The following is a 21,933-nucleotide window of genomic DNA, read 5'->3' as shown; positions in this document are numbered from 1 at the left end:
TGGTGCTGCTCTGGTGGGGGAAGGGGTGAGTAGGACTCCTTGATGGTGCCTCCCACACTGAGCTACAGCGCTGCCGTGGAGGGAGAGGGTGAGCAGGACTCCTTGATGGTGCCTCCCACACTGGGCGCTATGAAAGTAGAAGCTCCCACTGGCCCCCATCCCAGATATCACCGGTCCATGAGTCAGCATCTGACGCCAAAGAGGTGGGAGATTGCCATGTTAATCCTGATAATAGCATGCTAAAGTATGGAAAGTAATGCAAATCAGCGGCACGCCGGTTTTCTGCATTGTCCTGGTGGTGCCATTTTTTTCCAATTGGGAGATATTTGTGGGTCATGTGCGCTCACGGGGAGCCTGCGTAATGACTGACACACACATCTCCTGACCAACCCACCAGAAAATTTGCAGGTCACAATGAGAGAATCACCCTCCAGTCTTTAGTCCTTGACCTGCCCTCAGTTTGTACTTTGGTATACCAAGGCTATGTCATGCAGAATGATATCATCCAGGAGGATGACAGGTGGCTGAGCATTCCCTTCAGACTAAGGCTTTTATTTTCTAAGAACATAAGAAATAGGAGCAGGAGTAGGCCATCTAGCCCTTCGAAGGAAAAAATTCCTTCCCTGGATGCTGGTAAAGATGGCGGCTTGGGGAAGGCGGCGCGGTGTCACCGGGAATTGGGAAAGGTCAGTGTCCCGCGCTCTTGCCTTTGCTTTTTTTTTAAAAAAATCCTCTTCTCTCATCGAAGGCCTCGGCTTCTTGAGTAGCGCATTGCTGTCGGCTGATGTGGGGGCCATACCGAGCGGGAAGGCAGTTCCACATTGGCCGGCTGGCCTAACCCAGCCCGGCCTCTCAAACTCCGAGCTCTCCGGGTGAAACATGACCGGCCTCCTGATGAAACGTGGCGGGTTTTTATCGGTAACTGCACCGTGCAGGGGTAGGAAGAGGGAGGGAGCGCCTTTTTGATCCGCAGTACTTCTAGAAGCTTCCAAACTTGAGATGTACCTTTTTTTTCCTTTTCGGAGCCTGGAAAGGGGGTTTGTTTTAGGAGCCAGCTTGGAGTAGACTTCAAATTGCCTTCCCCTTGGCGGCCAGTGTCTACATTGGTCGTGATGAGATGCTGCACCGTTTGGACTTGAGGTTTTTTTTAGGCGGTAACATTCTGCCCTTGTGACAAGTGAATCAAGTAAATAATTGTTATACCTCAACTAATAACATATTGTGTTGCTAACCTCTCTTCATTGCCGGATAAGTAGTTGGTTGTGTGCAGTTCTGGTCCCCACATTACAGGAAGGATGTAGAGGCTTTGGAGAGGGTGCAGAGGAGGTTTACCAGGATGTTGCCTGGTATGGAGGGGAGATCCTATGAGGAGAGACTGAGAGATTTGGGGTTGTTTTCGCTGGAAAGAAGGCGGCTAAGAGGGGACCTTATTGAAACATATAAGATGATTAGAGGTTTAGACAGGGTGGATAGTGATAGCCTTTTTCCTAGGATGGAGAAAGCTAGCACGAGGGGGCACGGCTTTAAATTAAGGGGGGGTAGTTATAGGACTGATGTCAGGGGTAGGTTCTTTACCCAGAGGGTGGTGAGGGACTGGAATGCCCTGCCAGCTGCAGTTGTAAATGCGCCTAGTTTGGGGGCGTTTAAGAGATCTGTGGATAGGTTTATGGACGAAATGGGATTGGTTTAGATTAGTGGGTTAGTGTTGTTTTTTTTTAAGAAGCTGGTCGGCGCAACATCGTGGGCCGAAGGGCCTGTTCTGTGCTGTAATGTTCTATGTTCTATGTTCTATGTTCGAGCCTGCCCCACCATTCAATAAGATCATGGCTGATCTGTTGTGGCTCAGTTCCACTTTCCCGCCCTCTCCCCATAACCCTTAATCCCCTTGCCTATCAAAAACCTATCAACCCGCGTCTTAAATATATTTAGCGAGGCAGCCTCCACCACTTCAACGGGCAGAGAATTCCAGAGATTCACCACCCTTTGAGTGAAGAAGTTCCTCCTCAACTCCGTTCTAAACCGCGCTCCCCCCTTATCTTGAGGCTGTGCCCTCTAGTCCTACTGTCCTTTCTGAGCGGGAAGAGCCTCTCCACCTCTATCCTATCCATCCCATTCATCATCTTATATGTCTCAATGAGATCTCCCCTCATTCTTCTAAACTCTAACGAGTACAAGCCTAGTTTATTCAGCCTCTCCTCATAGTTCAACCCCCTCAACTCCGGTATCAGCCTAGTAAACCTCCTCTGCACTCCCTCCAAGGCCAAAATATCCTTGCGTAAGTGCGGCGACCAAAACTGCACACAGTACTCCAGCTGCGGCCTCACTAGTGCCCTGTACAGTTGCAGCAAGACCTCCCTACTTTTATATTCAATCCCCCTCACTATGAAGGCCAGCATCCCATTTGCCTTCCTGACCACCTGCTGCACCTGCAGGCTGGGTTTTTGCGACTCATGCACAAGGACCCCGAGGTCCCTCTGCACCGTTGCATGCTGCAGTTTTTCGCCATGTAAGTAATAGTCCTTCCTACCATTATTCCTACCAAAGTGGACAACTTCACACTTGCCAACATTAAATTCCATTTGCCAGTTCCTGGCCCATTCGCCCAGCCTATCTAGATCCTTCTGCAGACTTTCCACACCCTCCGCGCAATTTGCCGTTCCACCAATCTTGGTGTCATCAGCAAATTTCAACACCATACACTCGGTTCCCTCCTCCAGATCATCTATATAAATGGTAAATAGCTGAGGCCCCAGCACCGACCCCTGGGGCACTCCACTAGTCACCAACCGCCAATCCAAATAGCACCCATTGACCCCCACTCTCTGCCTCCTATTTGACAGCCAATCCTCTATCCACGCTAACACCCTACCCCCAACTCCATGCCCCCTAACCTCTGTAATAACCTCTTGTGCGGCACCTTATCAAACGCCTTCTGAAAATCAAGAAACACCACATCCACCGGCTCTCCTCTATCCACCGCCCTAGACACATCCTCATAGAACTCCAATAAATTCGTCAGACACGACTTCCCCTTAACGAAACCGTGCTGCGTCTGCTCTATCAAACAATTCTCCTCAAGATGCCTCGCTATTTTCTCCTTGATCATGGATTCTAACATTTTACCTACAACAGACGTTAAACTAACCGGCCTATAATTCCCTGCCTTTTGCCTGCCACCCTTCTTAAACAACGGTGTAACATTAGCCGTTTTCCAATCTTCCGGCACTTCCCCGGAATCCAGCGATGTTTGGAAAATAATCATCAAGGCATCCACTATCACCTCCGCCATTTCTTTCAGAACCCTTGGATGCATTCTATCCGGTCCTGGGGACTTGTCCACAATCAGTCCCTCCAGTCTGTCGAGCACTGCCTCTCTAGTAACAATAACGTCATTCAGGCCCTCCACTCCTACCATCTTTCCATCGCTAACATATATTTCCTATATCCCAGTCAGACTTCTGGCAGTTGTCCTCCAGTGGCCTTGACAATAAATATTAATACTTGCATTTATGTCATGACTTCAAGCATGGTGCTTTGAATGCCATGACCAATACATTGGAATACTCAGGCATTTACATTCAATGCAATGGCCCTTGGTTCTTTAACCTACTTTATTTCTTATATTCCTCTATAATGATCAGATGCCAATTAGAACCAAATGTAATGCAGCACTTATATTTAATGGATTTTCACCTAGATGTGTAATGTTAGTAAAGGTGCCAAGTTTGTTAATTCTGTATTAGATACTCAAGCCCAGCACTCAATTGGACCATGACCTATTTGGTTTGAGCAGGAATTTTATAGTCTGCCGTTTCAATCTACCTGAAGTTGTTTATGGAATTCTTCCCACATTCCCTCTTCCCGATTGATTTCTTTTTCCCTGCTTGCTTAGAAACGACACCATCCTTAGTTGAATGCAAAAGTTACGTTGTTGACATTTATAAGTGAGGCTAGCTTCCAACTCCCCTGTCAATCATCAAGTTCCTCCCATCCTCCTCCGTACTCAATGCCTCCTAATTCCCATTCATTCTGTCAATATCCATTTTGATGCTCCTATTCTGCTTGATGACCTGATCCCTTCCTTTCTTAAGGCCTTTACTCTTTTTTAAAATTAATATACCAGATATAGGTGTGGTTGGCTAGGTCAGGATTTATTGCCCATTCATAATTGTCCTTAAGAAGCTGGTGGTGAGCTGCCTTCTTTAACTGTTGCATGTAGTAGTGTAGGTACGAATACAATGCTGTTAGGGAGGGAATTCTATAATTATGACCATTTGATTCAAGTGAAGATGCTGTGTGGCTTGGAGGGAAACTTGAGAGTGGTGGTGTTCCCATTTCTCTGCTACCGTCTAGGTGATTGAGGCTGTGGGCTTAGAAGATCTTGTCGAAGGCACCTCGATGAGTTGCTGCCGTGCAACTTGTAGATGGTAAACACTGCCACTGTGTGTCAATGGTGGAGGGAGTATATTCTGAAGGTGGTGAATAGGTTGTTAATAAATATCCTGATTGGTATTGAGGGCCTTCAGTGTTGTTGGAGCAGTCTTCACCCAGGACAGTGAAGAGTAATCCACTACACTCCAGGCTTGTGCCTTTTTTATGATGGTTTTGGCAGTGACAGTTTGCTAAGCAAAGCCGCCATTCTGACTATGGGGAGTTAGAAGATTAGTTTTCTTCATGAAATTCCAGCCTCTGACATGCTGTTGTAGCTACAGTATTCATATGGTGAATCTTGTTCAATATATGGTCAATGGTAACCCCCAGGATTTTGACAGTAGGGGATTTAGCGATGGCTATGCCATTGAATGGCAAGGGGAGATGGTTGGATTCTGTCTTGTTGGAAATGGTCATTGCCTGGCAGTTGTGTGGCAGGAATGTTACCTGCCACTAACCAGTCCAAGCCTGAATGTGGTCACAGACTGCTTCAGTACCTGAAGAGTTGTGAATAGTTCTGAACATTGTGCAATCATCAACGAACACCCTCATATCTGATGTTAAGATGGAGGGAAGGAAGTTGATGAAACAGCTGAAGATGGTTGGGTCTTGGGCACTATCCTGAGGAACTCCTACTGTGATGTCCTGGGACTGAAATGATTGATCTACAACACCCACAACCATTAACGTTTGTGCAAATTGGGCTCCAACCAGTGCAGAGTCCTTCATTCCCCCTGCCCCGATTACCATAGTCTTCAGTTTTGCTAGGATTGGTGTCTCACTTGGTCAAATGCTGCCCTGGTATTAAAGAGTCTCACCACACCTCTTGAGTTCTGCTCTTTTGTCCGTGTTTGGACTAAGGCAGTGGGAAGCTGAGTGGCCCTGGTGGAACCTAAAAACCCAAAGTGAGCAACAGTGAGCAGGTTATTGCTATATATATGTGGCTTGATAGCACTGTAGACAACTCTTTCATCACTTTATTGATGATCGGGAATGAGCTGAATGGGGAAATAATTGGTTGAATAGGATTTGTCCTGTTTTTTGTGGACTGAACGTACTTAAAACTGTTTTCCACATTTCAGGATAGATGCCAGTGTCATAACTGCACAGCTTGGCTAAGGATGCAGCCAGTTCTGGAGCACACATATTCAGTACTATGGCTAGAATGTTGTCAAGGTCCATAGTCTTTGAAGTAATCAGTAGTTTGAGACATTTCTTGTTGTCACTTGGTGTGAATCGAATTGGCTGAAGACTGACATCTCTGCTGCTGGGATCTCTGGAGGAGGACACTTGGCACTTCTGGCTGAAGATTGTTTTGTTTCTGCTCTATCGTTTGCACTGATGAGCTGGGCTCCCTCAACATTGAGGATGGGGATAATTTGTAGCCTCCTTCTCCCTTCAGTTGTTTAATTGTCCACCACCATTCTTAGTTGGATCTGGCAGGACTGAGAGCTTAGACATGATCCATTGGTTGTGGGATTACTTGGCTCTGTCTATTGCATGCTGTTTTATGGTTTGTTATGCAAAAAGTCCTTCATCGTAGCTTCACTAGGCTAAGTATTGCTGGTGCACCTCCTGGCATGCCCTCCTGCACACTTCCTTGAACCAAGGTTGAACCTCCAACTTGATGATAATAGTAGAGTGGAGAATTTTGTAAGCCATGAAATTACAGATTACAGCCAAATACAACTCTGCTGCTGCTACTGCTACTGATGGCTGGTAGCACCTTATGGATTCCCCATTTTGAGTTGCTAGATCTGTTCAAAATCTATCTCATTTAGCACAATGGTAATGTCACACAACATGATAAAGGATATCTTCAATAAGAAGATGAGACTTCGGCTCCACAAGTCCTGTGTGGTGGTTACTCTTACTAATACAGTCGTGGACAAATGCATTTGTAAATTGCTGAGGACAAGAGCAAGTAGATTATTCCCTCTTGTTTCTTCTCTCACCAGTATCTTGCACATAACTGAACTACTTCATCTCCGTGCCCATGAGACCATCCAATAACTCTTACAAAACTTTTCAGCTCCCACCATACAGAATCCAGATGCCTTCTCTGAACGTTACTGTGCGTCTGGCTCACAATTCCCTGACTTGAAGTCTGAGGACCAAATTCCTGACCATGAATTGCACATCACACTGTGTACGACTGTCACTTAACAGAGAGGCCTTCCTCTTCCCAAGGCTGGAACCATGACATGCCTCTAGAGTCATGTTAGAGTCCTCTGACATGGCCCATACAACCCAGGGCATTCTCTTCAATATGACCCCCAGAGCACAGCCTCAGCCCTAGTACAGTCTCTTCAATAAATTCCTGACAACATGGCCTCAACCCAGTCTCTTCAACATATCCCTGACTATTTAGCCACAGCCCCAGGACAGAATCTGTGTCTTCCGTGAAGAGTGTTGTAATTCTTGCCCAGAACAGCTTTCGCTACTCCCCTTTGAAGAATGACCACTCCTCATTCAAATTTCCATCTCATGTTTTCCCTCCCTGCCCCCTGCCTGTCCTTTCCCATCCCCAACCACATGTCTTATGACTGCCTTCCCCTCCAAACCCAGCCTCCAGTACTACCACTGTCTCATCCCTCCCCACTGGCCCTGCCTTGGTCCATCTTATATCTTGTGCTAGAGGCATCCAATAGTTTGCAACTATAGTATTAAATGAGTGTGAAAGCAGCATATACTGACCTCCAAGCTGTGGATGAATTGAAGTTTGCCAGGTTCGTGCCACTTGTATACAGTTGTAAAACAGACCATTCTAATTTTTGGCTGGTGGGACACTTAGTTTGGAGTGGTAGTGTAATTCCCATATGTTGGCCTTTTAATGAGCATTCATGAGATGCGATGGAATGCAAATGTGCTTCCCAAAATAGATCAATGGGAAATGCCACTCACCATCAAAGACAGCAGAACAAAATTCCAAATTCATTTTCTGCTGTGAGGAAACAGACTTTTTCAGTCATGCCACATTTAGTGCTCCACCTGCCACAATTCCTGCCGCTGGTAGGAGCAGAAAATTCTGCCAAATGGGTTACCATCAAAGCTAATGCAATGCTTTTAAGTTTGGTTAACTGATTCCAGGAAATAAGTTCCAACGTACACTGAAAGTTGGGCAATTATTTGCTATTAATAAATAATCAAAAATAGCTTCTGTAGGACTGTTACAGATTCTGTCCTGGACTGTGGCTATACAGTCAGGGATATGTTGAAGACACTGTCTGGGTTGAGGCCATGTTGTTGGGTGTTTATTGAAGTGTCTCTTCTGAATGACATAAAATGAAAAATAACTGTCCAATTTTGGCAATTTTTTATGACAATTAAAAAATATTATTCTGACATTTTTAATTTTGGGGATTATATTCTGCAAATCTGTCATGCCTTGGAGATATGCTGATCCACTGCATTAGAAATTGTTCATCCCTGCATGGGATAGTGACACAGTGATTAGCATTCGCTCACAATGCCAGGGACCCAGGTTCAGCTGGCCTTGGATGACTGTGTGGAATTTGCATGTTCTCCCTGTGTCTGCAAGGGTTTCCATCTGTTGCTCCGGTTTCCTCCCACAGTCCAAAGATGTGCAGGGTAGGTGGATTGACCATGCTAAATTCCCTTTAGTGTGCAAGGAAGTGGAGGTTAGGGAGATTAGTGGGATGTTCCATGACTATAGCAGGAGATGAGCCTAGGTGAGATGCTCTGTCGGAGAGTCAGTGCAGACTTGATGAGCTGAATGGGCTCCTTCTGCACTGTAGGGATTCTATGATTCTGTTTTCTGATCCATAACAAGTGGTATATTGATGGTGTCCACATCATTGCAAGGCTTGCAGCCTATGCATTTTATTTAGACCAGTATCTGCCCCTTGACTCACAGACTTTCTTTTAATTTAAGTTTCTTTTAATTTAAGTTTCTTTTAATTTAAACCTATTCGTTGGTGGAAGTTGCTTCTTAAATTGAAATGATCAGTGAAAATTTCTGAACACAGCACGTCTGCCACATATTCCACTCCTGAAAAAACAATTGCCGCTGCTTCTGATGCTTGTACCTACTCCTACCAGGAGATTGGCTGTCATCATATGTCATACTTGTCTGCCTTGCATCATCCTCACTCATCCACTGTAATTCGCTGGCAACTGTTCTGTGACATCCATCAGCCATTTTTTCAGAAAATATATTAATAGGGTCCTTAAACAACAGTGTGTAAAGTTATTCACAGGGAGTATGTTTTAAATTAAATGTTGCCAGGTACGCCTAAAAATTTGGCCCAACAAATATAGCAGTCGCATATACACACGTGCAGATTCAGTGTAGGTTGTCCTCATACTAGATTTATCATTGCTGTTCCTGTGTACACCCCAAAATTGGATGCAATGCCTACCTATTTCTATCCTAATATATCTAATTGATTGTTATTTAACATTACAAAGGATGCTTCAATGAAACTTAGAGACTTTGTTTATTTTAAACAGGAATATTGTATAGCTCTCCCATAGATGCTTTAGCTCCTTGTCCCACATTTCTGATGAATTCTTTTAATACTTCAATCTTGCCAGTGAAGAGCTCACTTCTCATTGAGTGCTGCATGAATCTTTTCGAAAAGTATGTAAGCTACTTACCAGTTTAATGATACTGAATGTTTAAACCTTTACAAAACAATTATTTATGAAATTATAGATCCTATTAAGAAAAAATTCTATCGTTAACAAAATAGATTAAATTATGTTTACGATATCAGGGTGAAACAATATTTTGTGTTTGAATTGAGAATGTGAATGGATTTTTGCTTACATCCAGTGTGAAGAGATCTGATAAGAGAATCATAGCTATCCCTTTTAAGGGGCATTCCGAAACACTGCAAGTCAAATTCAATAGGAATAGTAGAGGATTAGGAACAAATCTCCCATTTGACCTTACAAGTGAATATTGGAGAAAATTCATAGAGGGAACAAAAACAACCTTTTTAAGTAGCTGGGGAGGACAAGTTGAAAAGAAGAAATAAAAATGGAAATTGAATGGGAATTATTCAAGCACACAGCAAATCAATCAATATTAGAAAGAGAAAGGTAGACTTCTGCTTTTGTGGAATTTTATATGAATTTTAGTTCTAAGCAATTAAAACATTCAATTTAACATTAAAAACAACTTGCATCGTTTTCTAGTGCCTTTTGCACGACACTACCAAACACTTCACAGCCTTTCACAGACTACACTTTGAAGTGTAGTCATTCTGGGCATGTAAGAAAAAATGGCATCTAATTTGCATGGACAATCAGAGAAATAAGCAAATGAATTAATCTATTACCAGTTGAGAAAATATGTTGCCCAGAAAACAAGGAGAATTTCTCTGCTCTTCTTTGAATAATGATATTAGATCATTTACATCCATCTGATATGATATATGGGACCTTGGTTTAAAATTTCATTCCATGGTAATGGCAGAACATCATACCATTCTGTTTAAATTGATTTCACTATATACATACACATCACCAAAATCTGTCCTACTTTTTCACAGGACTTGATGTCACTGGCTAGGCCCCTCTCTAATTGCCCTTGAGAAGGTGCTGTTGAGTCACCTTCATTGCGCCTAGGTGGGATCGTGGTCAATGCAGACTTGATGGCCTCCTTCAGCACTGTAGGGATTCTATGATGATTCATTAACTGCTGCAGTCCATGTGGTGTCAGTCCACCCACAGTGGTGATAGGAAGGGAGTTTCAGGATTTTGACCTGTGACAAAGAAGGAATAATGATGTAGCTCCAAGTCAGGGTGTTGTGTGTCTTGAAAAAGAACTTGCAGGCAATGGTGCTCCCATGCATCTGCTGTCCTTATCCTTCTAGGCAGTAAAGGTTGCCGGTTTGGAATGGAAAGCAGGTGAGTTGCTGCAGTACATCTTTTTGATTGCACACCCTACTGTCACTGTGTATTGATGGTAGAGGAGGTGAATGTTGAATATGGTAGAAGGGTTGCCAGTTGAGCAGGCTACTTTGTGCTGGATGGTGTTAAGTTGGGGTTGCTTGCTATTTATTAGCACCAACTTAAATGTTGTCCACATCTTATATGGATACAGACTGCTTCAATATCTGAGGAAACACGAATGATGCTGAACATTGTGCAATCATCAGTGAATATCCCCATTTCTGACCATACTATGGTGGATGGTCATTGATGAAGCAGCTGAAGGTGGTTAGGCTTCGGACATTACCCTGAAAATATGTTGCAAAGATGTTTTGGGACTGAGATGATCAGTCACCAGTAACCATGCCATCTTCTTTGCACTTGGTTGGGGATCTTGCCCCAATTCCCATTCACTCCAGTTTTGCCAAGGTTACTTGATACCTCACTTGGTTAAATGCTGCCTGTCAAGGGCTGTTACTCTCACTTCACCTCTTGAGTTCAGCTCATTTGTTGATGTCTGGGCCGTGGCTGTAATGAAGTCAGAAACTGGATGGCCGTGACAGACCCAAACTGAATATCATTAGGCTGGTTATTTCAGAATAAATGCTACTTGGTAGCACTGTTGATAATCCCTTCAATTACTTTACTGATGATCGAGGGTTGTCTGATGCGATGATAATTGGCAAGGTTGGATCTTTCCTGCTTTCTGTGTATAGGACATACTTGAGAAATACTGGTAAATATCATTATCATAGATGTATTGGAAAAGCCTTGCGCTTGCAGCTTATGAGCTCCTGGATCTCACAATCATTAACTGGAATAATTCATGCTGTTCTTTTCAATGGGAATTCAGATAAGAATGTCCCACACTCTGTGCCCTGCAGAATATCTTTAAATTTCAGGGAGCAGGGCCTATTCCCACAGGAGAGGCTGAAATCAGTGCGCTGAGCAGGCCACTGCACATGCTCCGATCTATCAGTGCTGAGATCAGCGCATAAACAGTGTTGGCTTCCAGCCTCGAACCCGCCGATTCCCCCCCGCCCCCGGACAGTTATGCTCCCCGGCAGTGCTGACCTCCCCAGCTTACCCTGTGCCCCCAGCCCACCCCGATTACTGGCCTCCCTCCTTGCCCCATCATTCTGAATTACAGAGCGGCAGCTGGATGCCCTGCTCGTTGGCACTATCCCATGCCTGATGGGCAGTATCAAGTTGCCCCCTGGGCATTGGCATTTTGCCCCTTGGGCAGTGCCAGGGGACGTAGACTTGCACTGACAGGGTGCCAATGCCCAAGGGACATCCCCCTGTCTGACTCTCCGGAGGGCCCTGCTTGCCCCCCTTGACTCCAGTGGGGTTGAGCCGTTAGTGGGGAGCTAGTGTGATCACTGCTGGAATGAAATACTTTGGCAGGGTGGGAGATGCTAGCGGGCCCTGAAACTTCCGTTCTGGGCTCACTAATCACATGCAAATGAAATTGAAATGACCATTTAAAGAACTGTGCGTCTCCCTGCCAATTTCCGTCATGGAGCAGACGCTGGAAATCTGACGCTGAGAGATGCAAGCAGGACACAAATGCTCTCAGAAACCCTGCAAATCAGCAGCCGCAGAGTTCTCCTGGAATGCTGGGATGGAAGAATCATGGCCACTGTCTTTCAGATGATATGTTAAACTGAGGCCCAATCTGCCCTTGGTTTGATGTCAAATATCCTAAATTAGCATTTTGAAGAACAGAATTATAAGATGCCCGAAACCTATGTCACTGAAAAAAGAGCTTAGCTGGTCATTATCGTACTGGTCATTATCATACCTCTATTTGTGGGTGCTTGCTGTGTAGAATTTGGCTGCCAGGTTTCCTTCATTACAGCAATGATTATTCAAAATTTATTTTTTTAGCTGTGAAGTGCTTTGGGATTTGATTTGTTTTAAATTGTGTGCATACATGGTCAAGCACATGGCCAAGCAACAAATGGCCTGTGCACAGTGAAAGGAAATTAGGGGAAACTTTGAATAGGATGTCGCTCATCAGCTTAATCAAAGAGTTGAGTATTAAGCAGATTTTAAAGGAAGAGAAGGATGAATTCCCATTAGCAGGTAGCCAAAAGCATGGATACCAATGACAAGTGTCAGAGGAAGAGAGATTTTGGTGGAGGAATTTGTGGGGGGTGAAGGATGGCCAGGGGTGGGGGCAGTGGTTGGTGAGGTAGATTCTTGAGGAGACTGAGAGGTTGGAATTAGGGAGAGTGAACCATGAAATGAAGATAGTTAAACAGTAAAATAAAATTGTTAAATTTGCGACATTGGGGGACCAGTAGTCACTGTAGTTCAAAAGGAGAAGAGAGATAGGTGAGTGGGTTGCATTAAAGAGCAGCAGAGTTTTGGATAAATTGAAATTTTTATAGAATCATAGAATCCTCAAAGTGTAGAATGAGGCCATTTGGCCAATCAAGCCTTTTACCTCCACACATTTACCCTGCTGATCCTCCTGATACTGAAGGGCAACTTAGCATGGCCAGTCAACATAACCTGCACATCTTTGGAGTGTGGGAGGAAACCGGAGCACCCGGAGGAAACCCACACATAGACAGTGACCCAAGGCCAGAACTGAACCCGGGTCGCTGAAGCTGTGAGGCAGCAGTGCTAAGCACTGTGCCGTCTTAAATTTGCCTTTAGGGCTGTGGGTGATGTTATAGATATCCAAATCCACTGTCATGGATAGGGCTTAATATTCACCATTTTGTAAAACTGTAAATTTGTCTGTTTTGCAATGAGATGTGCCCAATGTGAAGTTGAATCTCACTTTGATGTGCAGTACAACAAGTGGTTGTTGTGGGGCAGAGACCTCCCTCCCTGCATCACTCACTTTTTTGCCACAAAACCACCTACAACATAGTCACGCACCATACATAATGGTTGTAGGAAGTCTTTCCATTTTATCCCTGATGCAAGTTGAGATTTTGGATATCTAGAACCTGGTTTTCATAGAGATTATCCTGATCTCTGCTGGCAGCAGCCTGGAGAAACATGGGAATATGGCTGAAAATAGCTATTTGTACTGTTTCTTTAAAGGTTTTCTCTGTCTGCTAACAAACTAAATTTGGGCATATCCCATCACAAAAATTTAGCATCCAGATATTTACATCAGTTATATGATTTGAGAATATTTACTGCTTTATATGAATTATCAATATATGTGGCTAACAAAATTTCCAACATCTGGAATTATACTAGTTCAACATTCTTCAATTGTTAACAAAAACCTTTCAAGAGAATATTGTTTCATATTTGTATGAGGTCATTATTTTATCTTGACTATTCTTTTGCCTTTACTTTTTAGCACGATTGTCATTAATTCCATGGAGGTCAACATAGGAGGACAGTACACTAATTCGTCACTTGAGGGTTGCTGTCAAATGGTGACATCTCCCACATTCAACTGCCATCAGATCTCTTTTTAAAAGAAAAAAATAATTTGGAGAAATTTAATCTCTTTTAATTTCCAGCTGCATTGTTGACTTAATGGCATACTTTGCATAAATGACTAATGTCTAACCCAGTCTGTTCACTGCCCATTTCTCTATTACACACTGTTTAGCAGAAACATATGACTTTAAAGTCTATGCTTTGAAACACATTAACAATTAATGCAACTTGATGAAAGCAACACTGATACAATCCACTTTATTAAATATATTAATTGCACTGCAACCACCTTCACATCAACATTTTCCTACTGTTTCTAGCAAGATGGCCATTTCTTTCAGGTTGAAATTGGATCATTGGGAAACTAATTGCTAGGACGTTTATTTTATTTGGGCAGGATATTGGTGGGCTCAAAACATGAGTTTGGTGAAAATTAATTGAAAACCTTTTCTGGGAGTTTCCTTTGGGCTTCTCCCACTATGTGACTGACAGAACACTTGGCAGAGTATTATCATCCTGGCGAGGCAAATAGTGGATTGGAGGAACCTGTAAAATAACAAGAGAACTGTACAGGCCTGATGTGATCTCGCCACTGATATTTTAGCAGCAACAGGACTAGATAAGGGTCATCTGCGTGCTTCAAGAAGATAGCCAGCCAACCAAATCAAAACCCCAATTAGAGGCCATTTTCCTTGCTGTTAGTATTTTGTTGATAGCAGAGTGGCCACCTGATGGTTGGGGAAACTGCCAGGTTAATGGAGGCAGTATCTATACAGTAGCCTGGTGGGCCATCAGAAAATAGAGGTTCTAAGACGTAAAGTGGGGGGTCATTTACATGGAAGATAGTCTCTGTAGTCACAGCAGTCATCTTGGTCATGGTCTCCCTCCAACGTTCGATCCCATGATTTTTTTCTGTTTTTTCAATCTTACCTGCTTTAGGTTGGAGGTTAGCACCTACTTCTCTCATTGATGATGCTGAGGTTTCGCAGCTTCCAACCCTCTGTTTGGGTCAGCAGCATCAAGAACCCATCTACACTCTTAATTAAACAGCAGGCCAATAAGCAGCCAATTATGAGGCTGCTTGTGGTAAAATTGCTGAAGCAATCTCATTGTTAAAAAGTGCGGGCTCAAGATCTGCTTTTCTCCACTATGTCAAGGCCCTTAGTAAAATTCAGGCCCCTTTACACTTTTAAAAACATTTTCAATAAATTTCTGCTGATGTGACAAAGATGGTGGAATGGGAGAACCTTCAATGAAAGCCACAGTGTTCTAGTCAGCCATCCTCCCACACTCTATACACACAGTTTGCCTTAAAAATATAATCCACTCATCCCTGTAATTTTGTACTGATTTCTGCTCCAAAACTAAGCATTAACTCCAAAATCCATTATCTCTTAGCTCCTTTAACATAAGGTATAGTAAATAACATAGTAAATAACTTATTCTTTCAGCAGTCCTACCAAAATGTGTCTCCTCTACCATTGGCACAATTCATATAACCATGTCAGCACATTATCGCTAAATATAAAAGGAGTGTCATATAACTGGAAGAACGAACCAAGTGTACTATAAATAAATAAAACCTGCTGAAACACCTACATCGAATAGGGCTAAATTTCTTCTGCCACTTTAGGGAGTTTACTAACAGCTTAGTCACAGATATGTTGATTCCCTCCGGAATGTCCCTAATTTCTTAAGCCTTAGTTTGTCCTGACTGTTGACATGAACAGTGGGGATGACGCTGATTGGGAATTTCCATTTCCTGGTCCTCACGGCCTGGTGTAATGATGGAGTCAGATGCATCAAGAAAGAAATAGTTTCTTAAAGGGTGGACGTATCTCCCACTTCGGTGCCCTGAAGACTACCGCCTCACAAAGTTTTTTTAAAGACTTTTAAGTTTTTCAAAGTTTTTTAAAGAACTTAAAAAAAACACCCCTTGCAAAGACCATTGCTCCTCTGTTTTGGAAGTCTGTAATACCTCTCCACCTCTAGAAGCATCTAGAAGTTGGATTTTTCCGTAGACTGAGCAGATAGGCAAATGAGATGTGCCCAGTGTACTTCTGTGGGTTGATGCTGGATGCCAAATGTTCCAAATTCATGGCTCTTGGAATTCTGGGCCACTGTATTACACCTACAGTTACTCCAGAAATGTTCTTGGGTGCCTGTGGGATGCAGTGTACGTTCTTAATGTGTTGTGTCTGCTATTGACAGAATACAATCTCTGTGTTCCCACCAGCAAGGAAATGTAAGAATTAACTGTGATGTCAGGAGTGCCCCCTTTCACCTCATGTCAAGTCTATGCCTCAGACTACAAACTTCTAATCAGAAGCCTTGGAAATCCCTTAATAACATTAGTGAAGCAGAAACTTTAGTGCTAACTTTTGCATCAAAGAAACTGAGCATTTTCTGAAGGCAAGGATCAGAAAAATATGCCTTGTTGTCTGGACATTAGCCAATATACAAATCCTCCTGAAGTTTATTTTGCGCCCCCCCCCCCACTTCCCCCAAGGCAGTATATTTTGATTCTCCTCTTCATAAAAGCATATTTGTATGGGTAGATTTTTCATATCCTCCTCAATGGTGAAGTATCTTGCTAATTGTAAATGCACATTAGAAAATCATGGCGTCCATTGGTTGTGATTTTCCTAATGAGCACTCAGTGTGCAAGTGACTACTACAGGTATGAACTGACAAAAACTACTCTTATATTACACATTGACTAATAATTGCTTTTAACTACAAAATGTGTTTTCAGATTCAATGACCAATTTGAAGTGTTGAAAATTTATTTATAGCATTTGTGAGTTAAAAGATCAAAATGAAGAAAATCACTTGTGTTATTTAGTGGAATTGCATCCATATTAAATGCATCTGCTCAAACTTTTCTAACTTTTCTCAATTATCAGTTTTCAGTTGCACAACATGAGGTATTCAATTAGACCCAGTCAGCCATAACTTTCAGAATCATTGGGTCGAATTTTTCGATCCTCCCAACGATGGGTAGGCAGGAGTAGAAAATTTGGAGAGGGGCCAAAAATCAGATTCCTGTTGGGAAATCAGTTTGGAATTTTCATCTCTCCACTTTCACAGTGTTATGTTTTCTGTTGATCCATATCTAGAATGCCATTTTCATTCATTGCCATTATGAATTCTCATTAAAAATGCCACTCACAGGAATCATTCACCCCCTCCCAATCATGCAGCCAGTGGGAAATTAACACCGGTCTGAATCACATCTGAAAATCAGCAGTATACAGCGGCTGGCCCTCACTTCGCTTGTGATTTTGAGATGAGTGCAACATTCAAAGCTTGCCTGCAGCAGCACAACTCTGGGTTCTCAGCAATGCCAGTGAGATGCTAAACTTGTGGGTGTGTAAGGTTGGCCTACTCAAGGCTTCCTCTTCTCTGAGAAGGTGTCTGCTACAGGGTTCAGGTAGGACTACATATGCAAGAGACCTGCATTGTGATCTGGTGGAAAAAGGAGGAAGGAGGATAGTCACCTGGGTGACAGCTATGGAGTTGGAGAGAGTGGAATAAGGCAGAAGGCACAAGTCACATTGGTATTGTTGGAGAAGGAAGGAGACATGGGATAATGATGGTGTTGGAGAGGGGAGAAAGAGTATCTGGGTGACAATGGGTAATGATGAGGTTAGAGAGCAGGGCGAAAGAAGGAAAGAGACTGGGAAATTAGGCAATGGTGGGATTGGAGACAGGAAGGAGACTTGGGGGCAATGGGCAGTGGTGAGGTTGTGGGAGGGGGGCGGGAAGGTGGGATGGGAAGGAGAACATGAAACAATGGGAAATGATTGGGTTGGGTGGAGAATTTAGCATAGCCAATGCACCTAACCTGCACATCTTTGGACTGTAAGAGGAAACCGGAACACCCTTTGGAAACCCATGCAGACATGGGGAGAACATGCAAACAGACAGTGACCCAGCCAGGAATCGAATCCAGGTCCCTGGTGCTTTGAGACAGCAGTGCTAGCCAATGTGCTGCCCCATATGCCGGATAAGGCACAGTTTGGGTTGTAGGATATGGTCATGATCTTAAAGGTGGTGTCCATGGGCTCACCGGCCTTGATACTGGACTGCAGATGGGATGGTCATGGTTAGGGGAGGCATCTGTAGCCTTCAAAAAGGAATACATAATAAAGAGGGTGTAATTCAAAATTCTCCTAGGGCTGGAGGTGTCTCGATATATGACCGTGCACACAGCCTTGATTTGGGGAGAAATGAGATCCACATTGGACATGGGAGCATCAGTATTGATGGGTTTGGATAGGTGGGTTGGAATGTTGACCACAAATGCAATGGGATTGAGAATTACTAGTGGAGTTCTACATGCACATCATAGGGTTCCAGAAAGATTGGATAGACCCAAACACTAACAGGATGAGGGTTGAAGCTGGTTTCAAAATAAAAATACCTCATTGCAGTGTTAATGTAAGTCCTATTTGTGACTAATAAACTTTTTACTATAATTTTTAATGTATCACCTCAATTTTGAAAATCTGAAGTTGTGCAGTTTGAAATTGAAACTGGAAAAGAATGCACAGAAGACATCTGAATCAATGTGGGAGAACTCGGAGGGCCTTTTCATCTTGTACCCTCAAACTGCTTAGCATCACAACATTGAGCTGAACGAAAAGAGAAAGACTTCACTGAGAAGGTGCAATGGAACCATGGCTTTTGTTGTGCTTTAACAAGAGACTGCAGGAGTCCTTGGCTTCACAATACAGTCACTTCACTTGAGCTTTAACAGAGGTACATGGGGATGAAAAATGCAGGCAGATATTAAGGAACCAAAGCTGCTGCCTATCTGATAGATTGTTAGTGAAAGACTCTAATGTGCTATCTTCAAATAGCATGGATAACAGGTCAAAGGGCATCCAGTTACTGCTGAACTATAGATTCAGCTTAATGGACATGGTAGATCATAGATTGAAGGCATGTCTTTGGTGACGAGGCATTTTTCACAAATGTGTCCAAACCTCTCCCAAGTTCTGTGGGATTGAGATATCAAGCAACAGGGCTAGCATCATAGTAACCCAGACATGTAAGTGTGTGCCTCAGCACACCTAGCAACAACAACATAGCTCCAGGGCATGACATTGGGTTTCTGTTTGCAAATGAAAGGTCTAATTTACTTGCCACTGTTGATAAGTCTCTTACCTCGATCTGCACCCAAGGAGAAGAACATTGAGTAATGGAGCCTGTACTCAATACTGCCTTCTTGGTGACAGTGATCTCATTGAGGAGGAGGAGAAGGGCCTGACACCACTGGACACAGCTTCAACAAGAGGCCCATCCTCAGCTTCATGGTCCAGGGGAACCCCAGAAACACCCAGAATACAAGAAGGTTAGATTCATTCATGGAGGCAACTCAATTGACAAAGTCTACCAAAAATGATTTCCCAATCTGGAGATGAGCAACAGATAATGCTACGCACTTCTTCGTTTGTCAAGGGAGGTAGTGAAACATACAAAGAACAAAGAAAATGACAGCACAGGAACAGGCCCTTCAGCCCTCTAAGCCTGCATTGACCATGCTAAAAACCCCAATCCTTCTGGGGATCATATCCCTCTATTCCCATTCTATTCATGTATTTGTCAAGATACCCCTTAAATGTCACTACCGTATCTGCTTCCACTATCTCCCCCAGCGACGAGTTCCAGGCACCCACTACTCCTTCTGTAAAAAATCGTACATCTCTTTTAAACCTTGCACCTTAAACTTGTGCCCCGTAGTAATTGACTTTTCCACCCTGGGAAAAAATGCTTCTGACTATCCACTCTGTCCATGTCTCTCACAATCTTGTAGACTTCTATCAGGTTGCCTCCTTCCGTCATTCCAGTGAGAACAAACCAAGTTTCTCCAACCTCTCCTCATAGCTAATGCCCTCCATACCAGGCAACAACCTGGTAAACTTTTTCTGTACCCACTCCAAAGCCTCCACATCCTTCTGGTAGTGTGGCGACCGGAATTATACACTATATTCCAAGTGTGACCTCACTAAGGTTCTATAAAGCTGCAACATGACTTGCCAATTTTTAATTTCAGTGCCCCAGCCTATGAAAGCAAGCATGCCGTATGCCTCCTTGACTACCTTCTCCATCTGCATTGCCACTTTCAGTGACCTGTGTATCTGTACATCCAGATCACTTTGCCTATCAATACTCTTAAGGGTTCTGCCATTTACTGTATATTTCCTATCTGCATTAGACTTTCTAAAATGCATTACCCCACATTTTTCCAGATTAAACTCCATCCGCCATCTCTCTGCCCTAGTCTCCAACTGATCTATATCCTATTGTATCCTCCGATGGCCCTCATCACTATCTGGAAATCCACCAACCTTTGTGTCATCCGCAAACTTACTAATCAAACCAGTTACATTTTCCTCCAAATCATTTAGAGATATTACAAACAGCAAAGGTGCCTGCACTGATCCCTGAGGAACCCCACTTGTCACAGCTCTCCATTCAGAAACACACCCTTCCACTGCTAGCCTCTGTCTTCTTTGATCGAGCCAGTCTTGCAACCACCTTGCCAGCTCACCTCTGATCCCATGCGACTTCATCTTCTGCACCAGTCTGCCAAGAGGGACCTTGTCAAAGGCCTTACTGAAGTCCATGTAGACAACATCCACTGCCCTACCCTCATCAATCATCTTTGTCACTTCCTCGAAAAACTCGATCAAGTTCATGAGACACGACTTCCCCTTCACAAAATCATTTTGCCTCTCACAAATAAGTCCATTATTCCCAAGTGGGAAGAAATCCTGCCTTGAAGAATCATCTCCAGTAATTTCCCTACCACAGATTTAAGGCTCACCAGCCTTTAATTACCTGGATTATTCTTGCTACCCTTCTTAAACAAAGGAACAACATTAGCTATTCTCCAATCATCTGGGACCTCTCTTGTAAGAGTCTCACAACACCAGATTAAAGTCCAACAGGTTTATTTGGTGGTAAACACCGCTAGCTTTCAGAGTTTGCCCCTTTGTCAGGTGGGTGGGAGTTCTGATCACAAACAGAGCGTATCAAGGCACACACAGTTTACAGAATACTGATAAGAATGTGAGTCTTTAGAGCTAATTAAATCTTGAAGGTGCAGACAATGTGAGTGGAGATAGCATTAAATATAGGTTAAAGAGATGTGTATTGTCCCCAGACAGGACAGTAAGTGAGATGTTGCAAACCCAGGCAAGTCATGGGGGTTACAGATAGTGTGACATGAACCCAAGATCCCAGTTGAGCCACGTTCCGCACACATGAGGACGGCCTCAACTGCAATCTTGGATTCATGTCACACTATCTGTAACCCCTATGACTTGCCTGGGCTTGCAACATCTCACTTACTGTCCTGTCTGGAGACAATATACATCTTTTTAACCTATGCTTAATGCTATCTCCATTCACATTGTCTGCACCTTTAAGACTTAATTAGCTCTAAAGGCTCACATTCTTATCAGTATTCTGTAAACTGTGTGTGCCTTGATATGCTCTGTTTGTGATCAGAACTCCCACCCACCTGATGAAGGGGCAAACCCCAAAAGCTAGTGGTGTTTACTACCAAATAAACCTGTTGGACTTTAACCTGGTGTTGTGAGACTTCTCACTGTGTTTACTCAAGTCCAATGCTGGCATCTCCACATCATGACATCCCCTGTAGCCAGTGAAGATACAAAGATTTCTTGCAAGGCCCCAGCAATTTCCTTCCTTGCCTTTTTCAGTATTTTGGGGTATATCCCATCAGGCTCTGGGAACTTGTCTACCTTAATGTTTCTCAAGAACCCCAATACCTCCTCCTTTCTGATCTCAACATGTCTCAAACTGTCTACACATACTTTTCCAGAATCATCATCCACCAAGTTCTTCTCTTTGGTGAATACTGATACAAAGTACTCATTTAATACCTAGCCCATTTCCTCTGGCTCCATGCATAGATTTCCTTGTCCTTGAGTGGGCAATCGTCTCCCTGGCTACCCTCTTGCTCTTTACATGTGTATAAAAAGCTTTGGGATTTTCCTTAATCCTGCTGGCCAATGCTTCTTCGTGACCCCTTTTAGCCCTCCTTACGCCTTGCTTATGTTTCTTTCTACTTTCCTTTGTATTCCACACTTGTTTCTTGTGTTCCCAGCCTCCTAACTTTGACAAATGCTTCCTTTTTTTCTTTGACTA

General features: G+C 43.4%; 1 protein-coding gene across 1 annotated transcript in view; it reads left to right on the top strand.

Moving 5' to 3' along the window:
- The window catches only part of LOC145343538 (solute carrier family 28 member 3-like), a 169,725-nt gene extending 155,123 nt beyond the window's left edge, over positions 1–14,602 (top strand). The window contains exon 14 of the mRNA XM_080189788.1: positions 13,664–14,602. Within this exon, the coding sequence (XP_080045914.1) occupies positions 13,664–13,698 (35 nt within the window). The 3' untranslated portion in view covers positions 13,699–14,602. The remainder of the gene's footprint in view (positions 1–13,663) is intronic.
- The last annotated feature ends 7,331 nt before the right edge of the window (positions 14,603–21,933 follow it).

This window comes from Carcharhinus amblyrhynchos, chromosome 5 (genome assembly GCF_965287045.1).
Source record: "Carcharhinus amblyrhynchos chromosome 5, sCarAmb.v2.hapA, whole genome shotgun sequence".
Classification (NCBI taxonomy): domain Eukaryota; kingdom Metazoa; phylum Chordata; class Chondrichthyes; order Carcharhiniformes; family Carcharhinidae; genus Carcharhinus; species Carcharhinus amblyrhynchos.
Note: the sequence above shows the minus strand (reverse complement) of the source record. Positions and strands in the feature narration are given on the sequence as shown.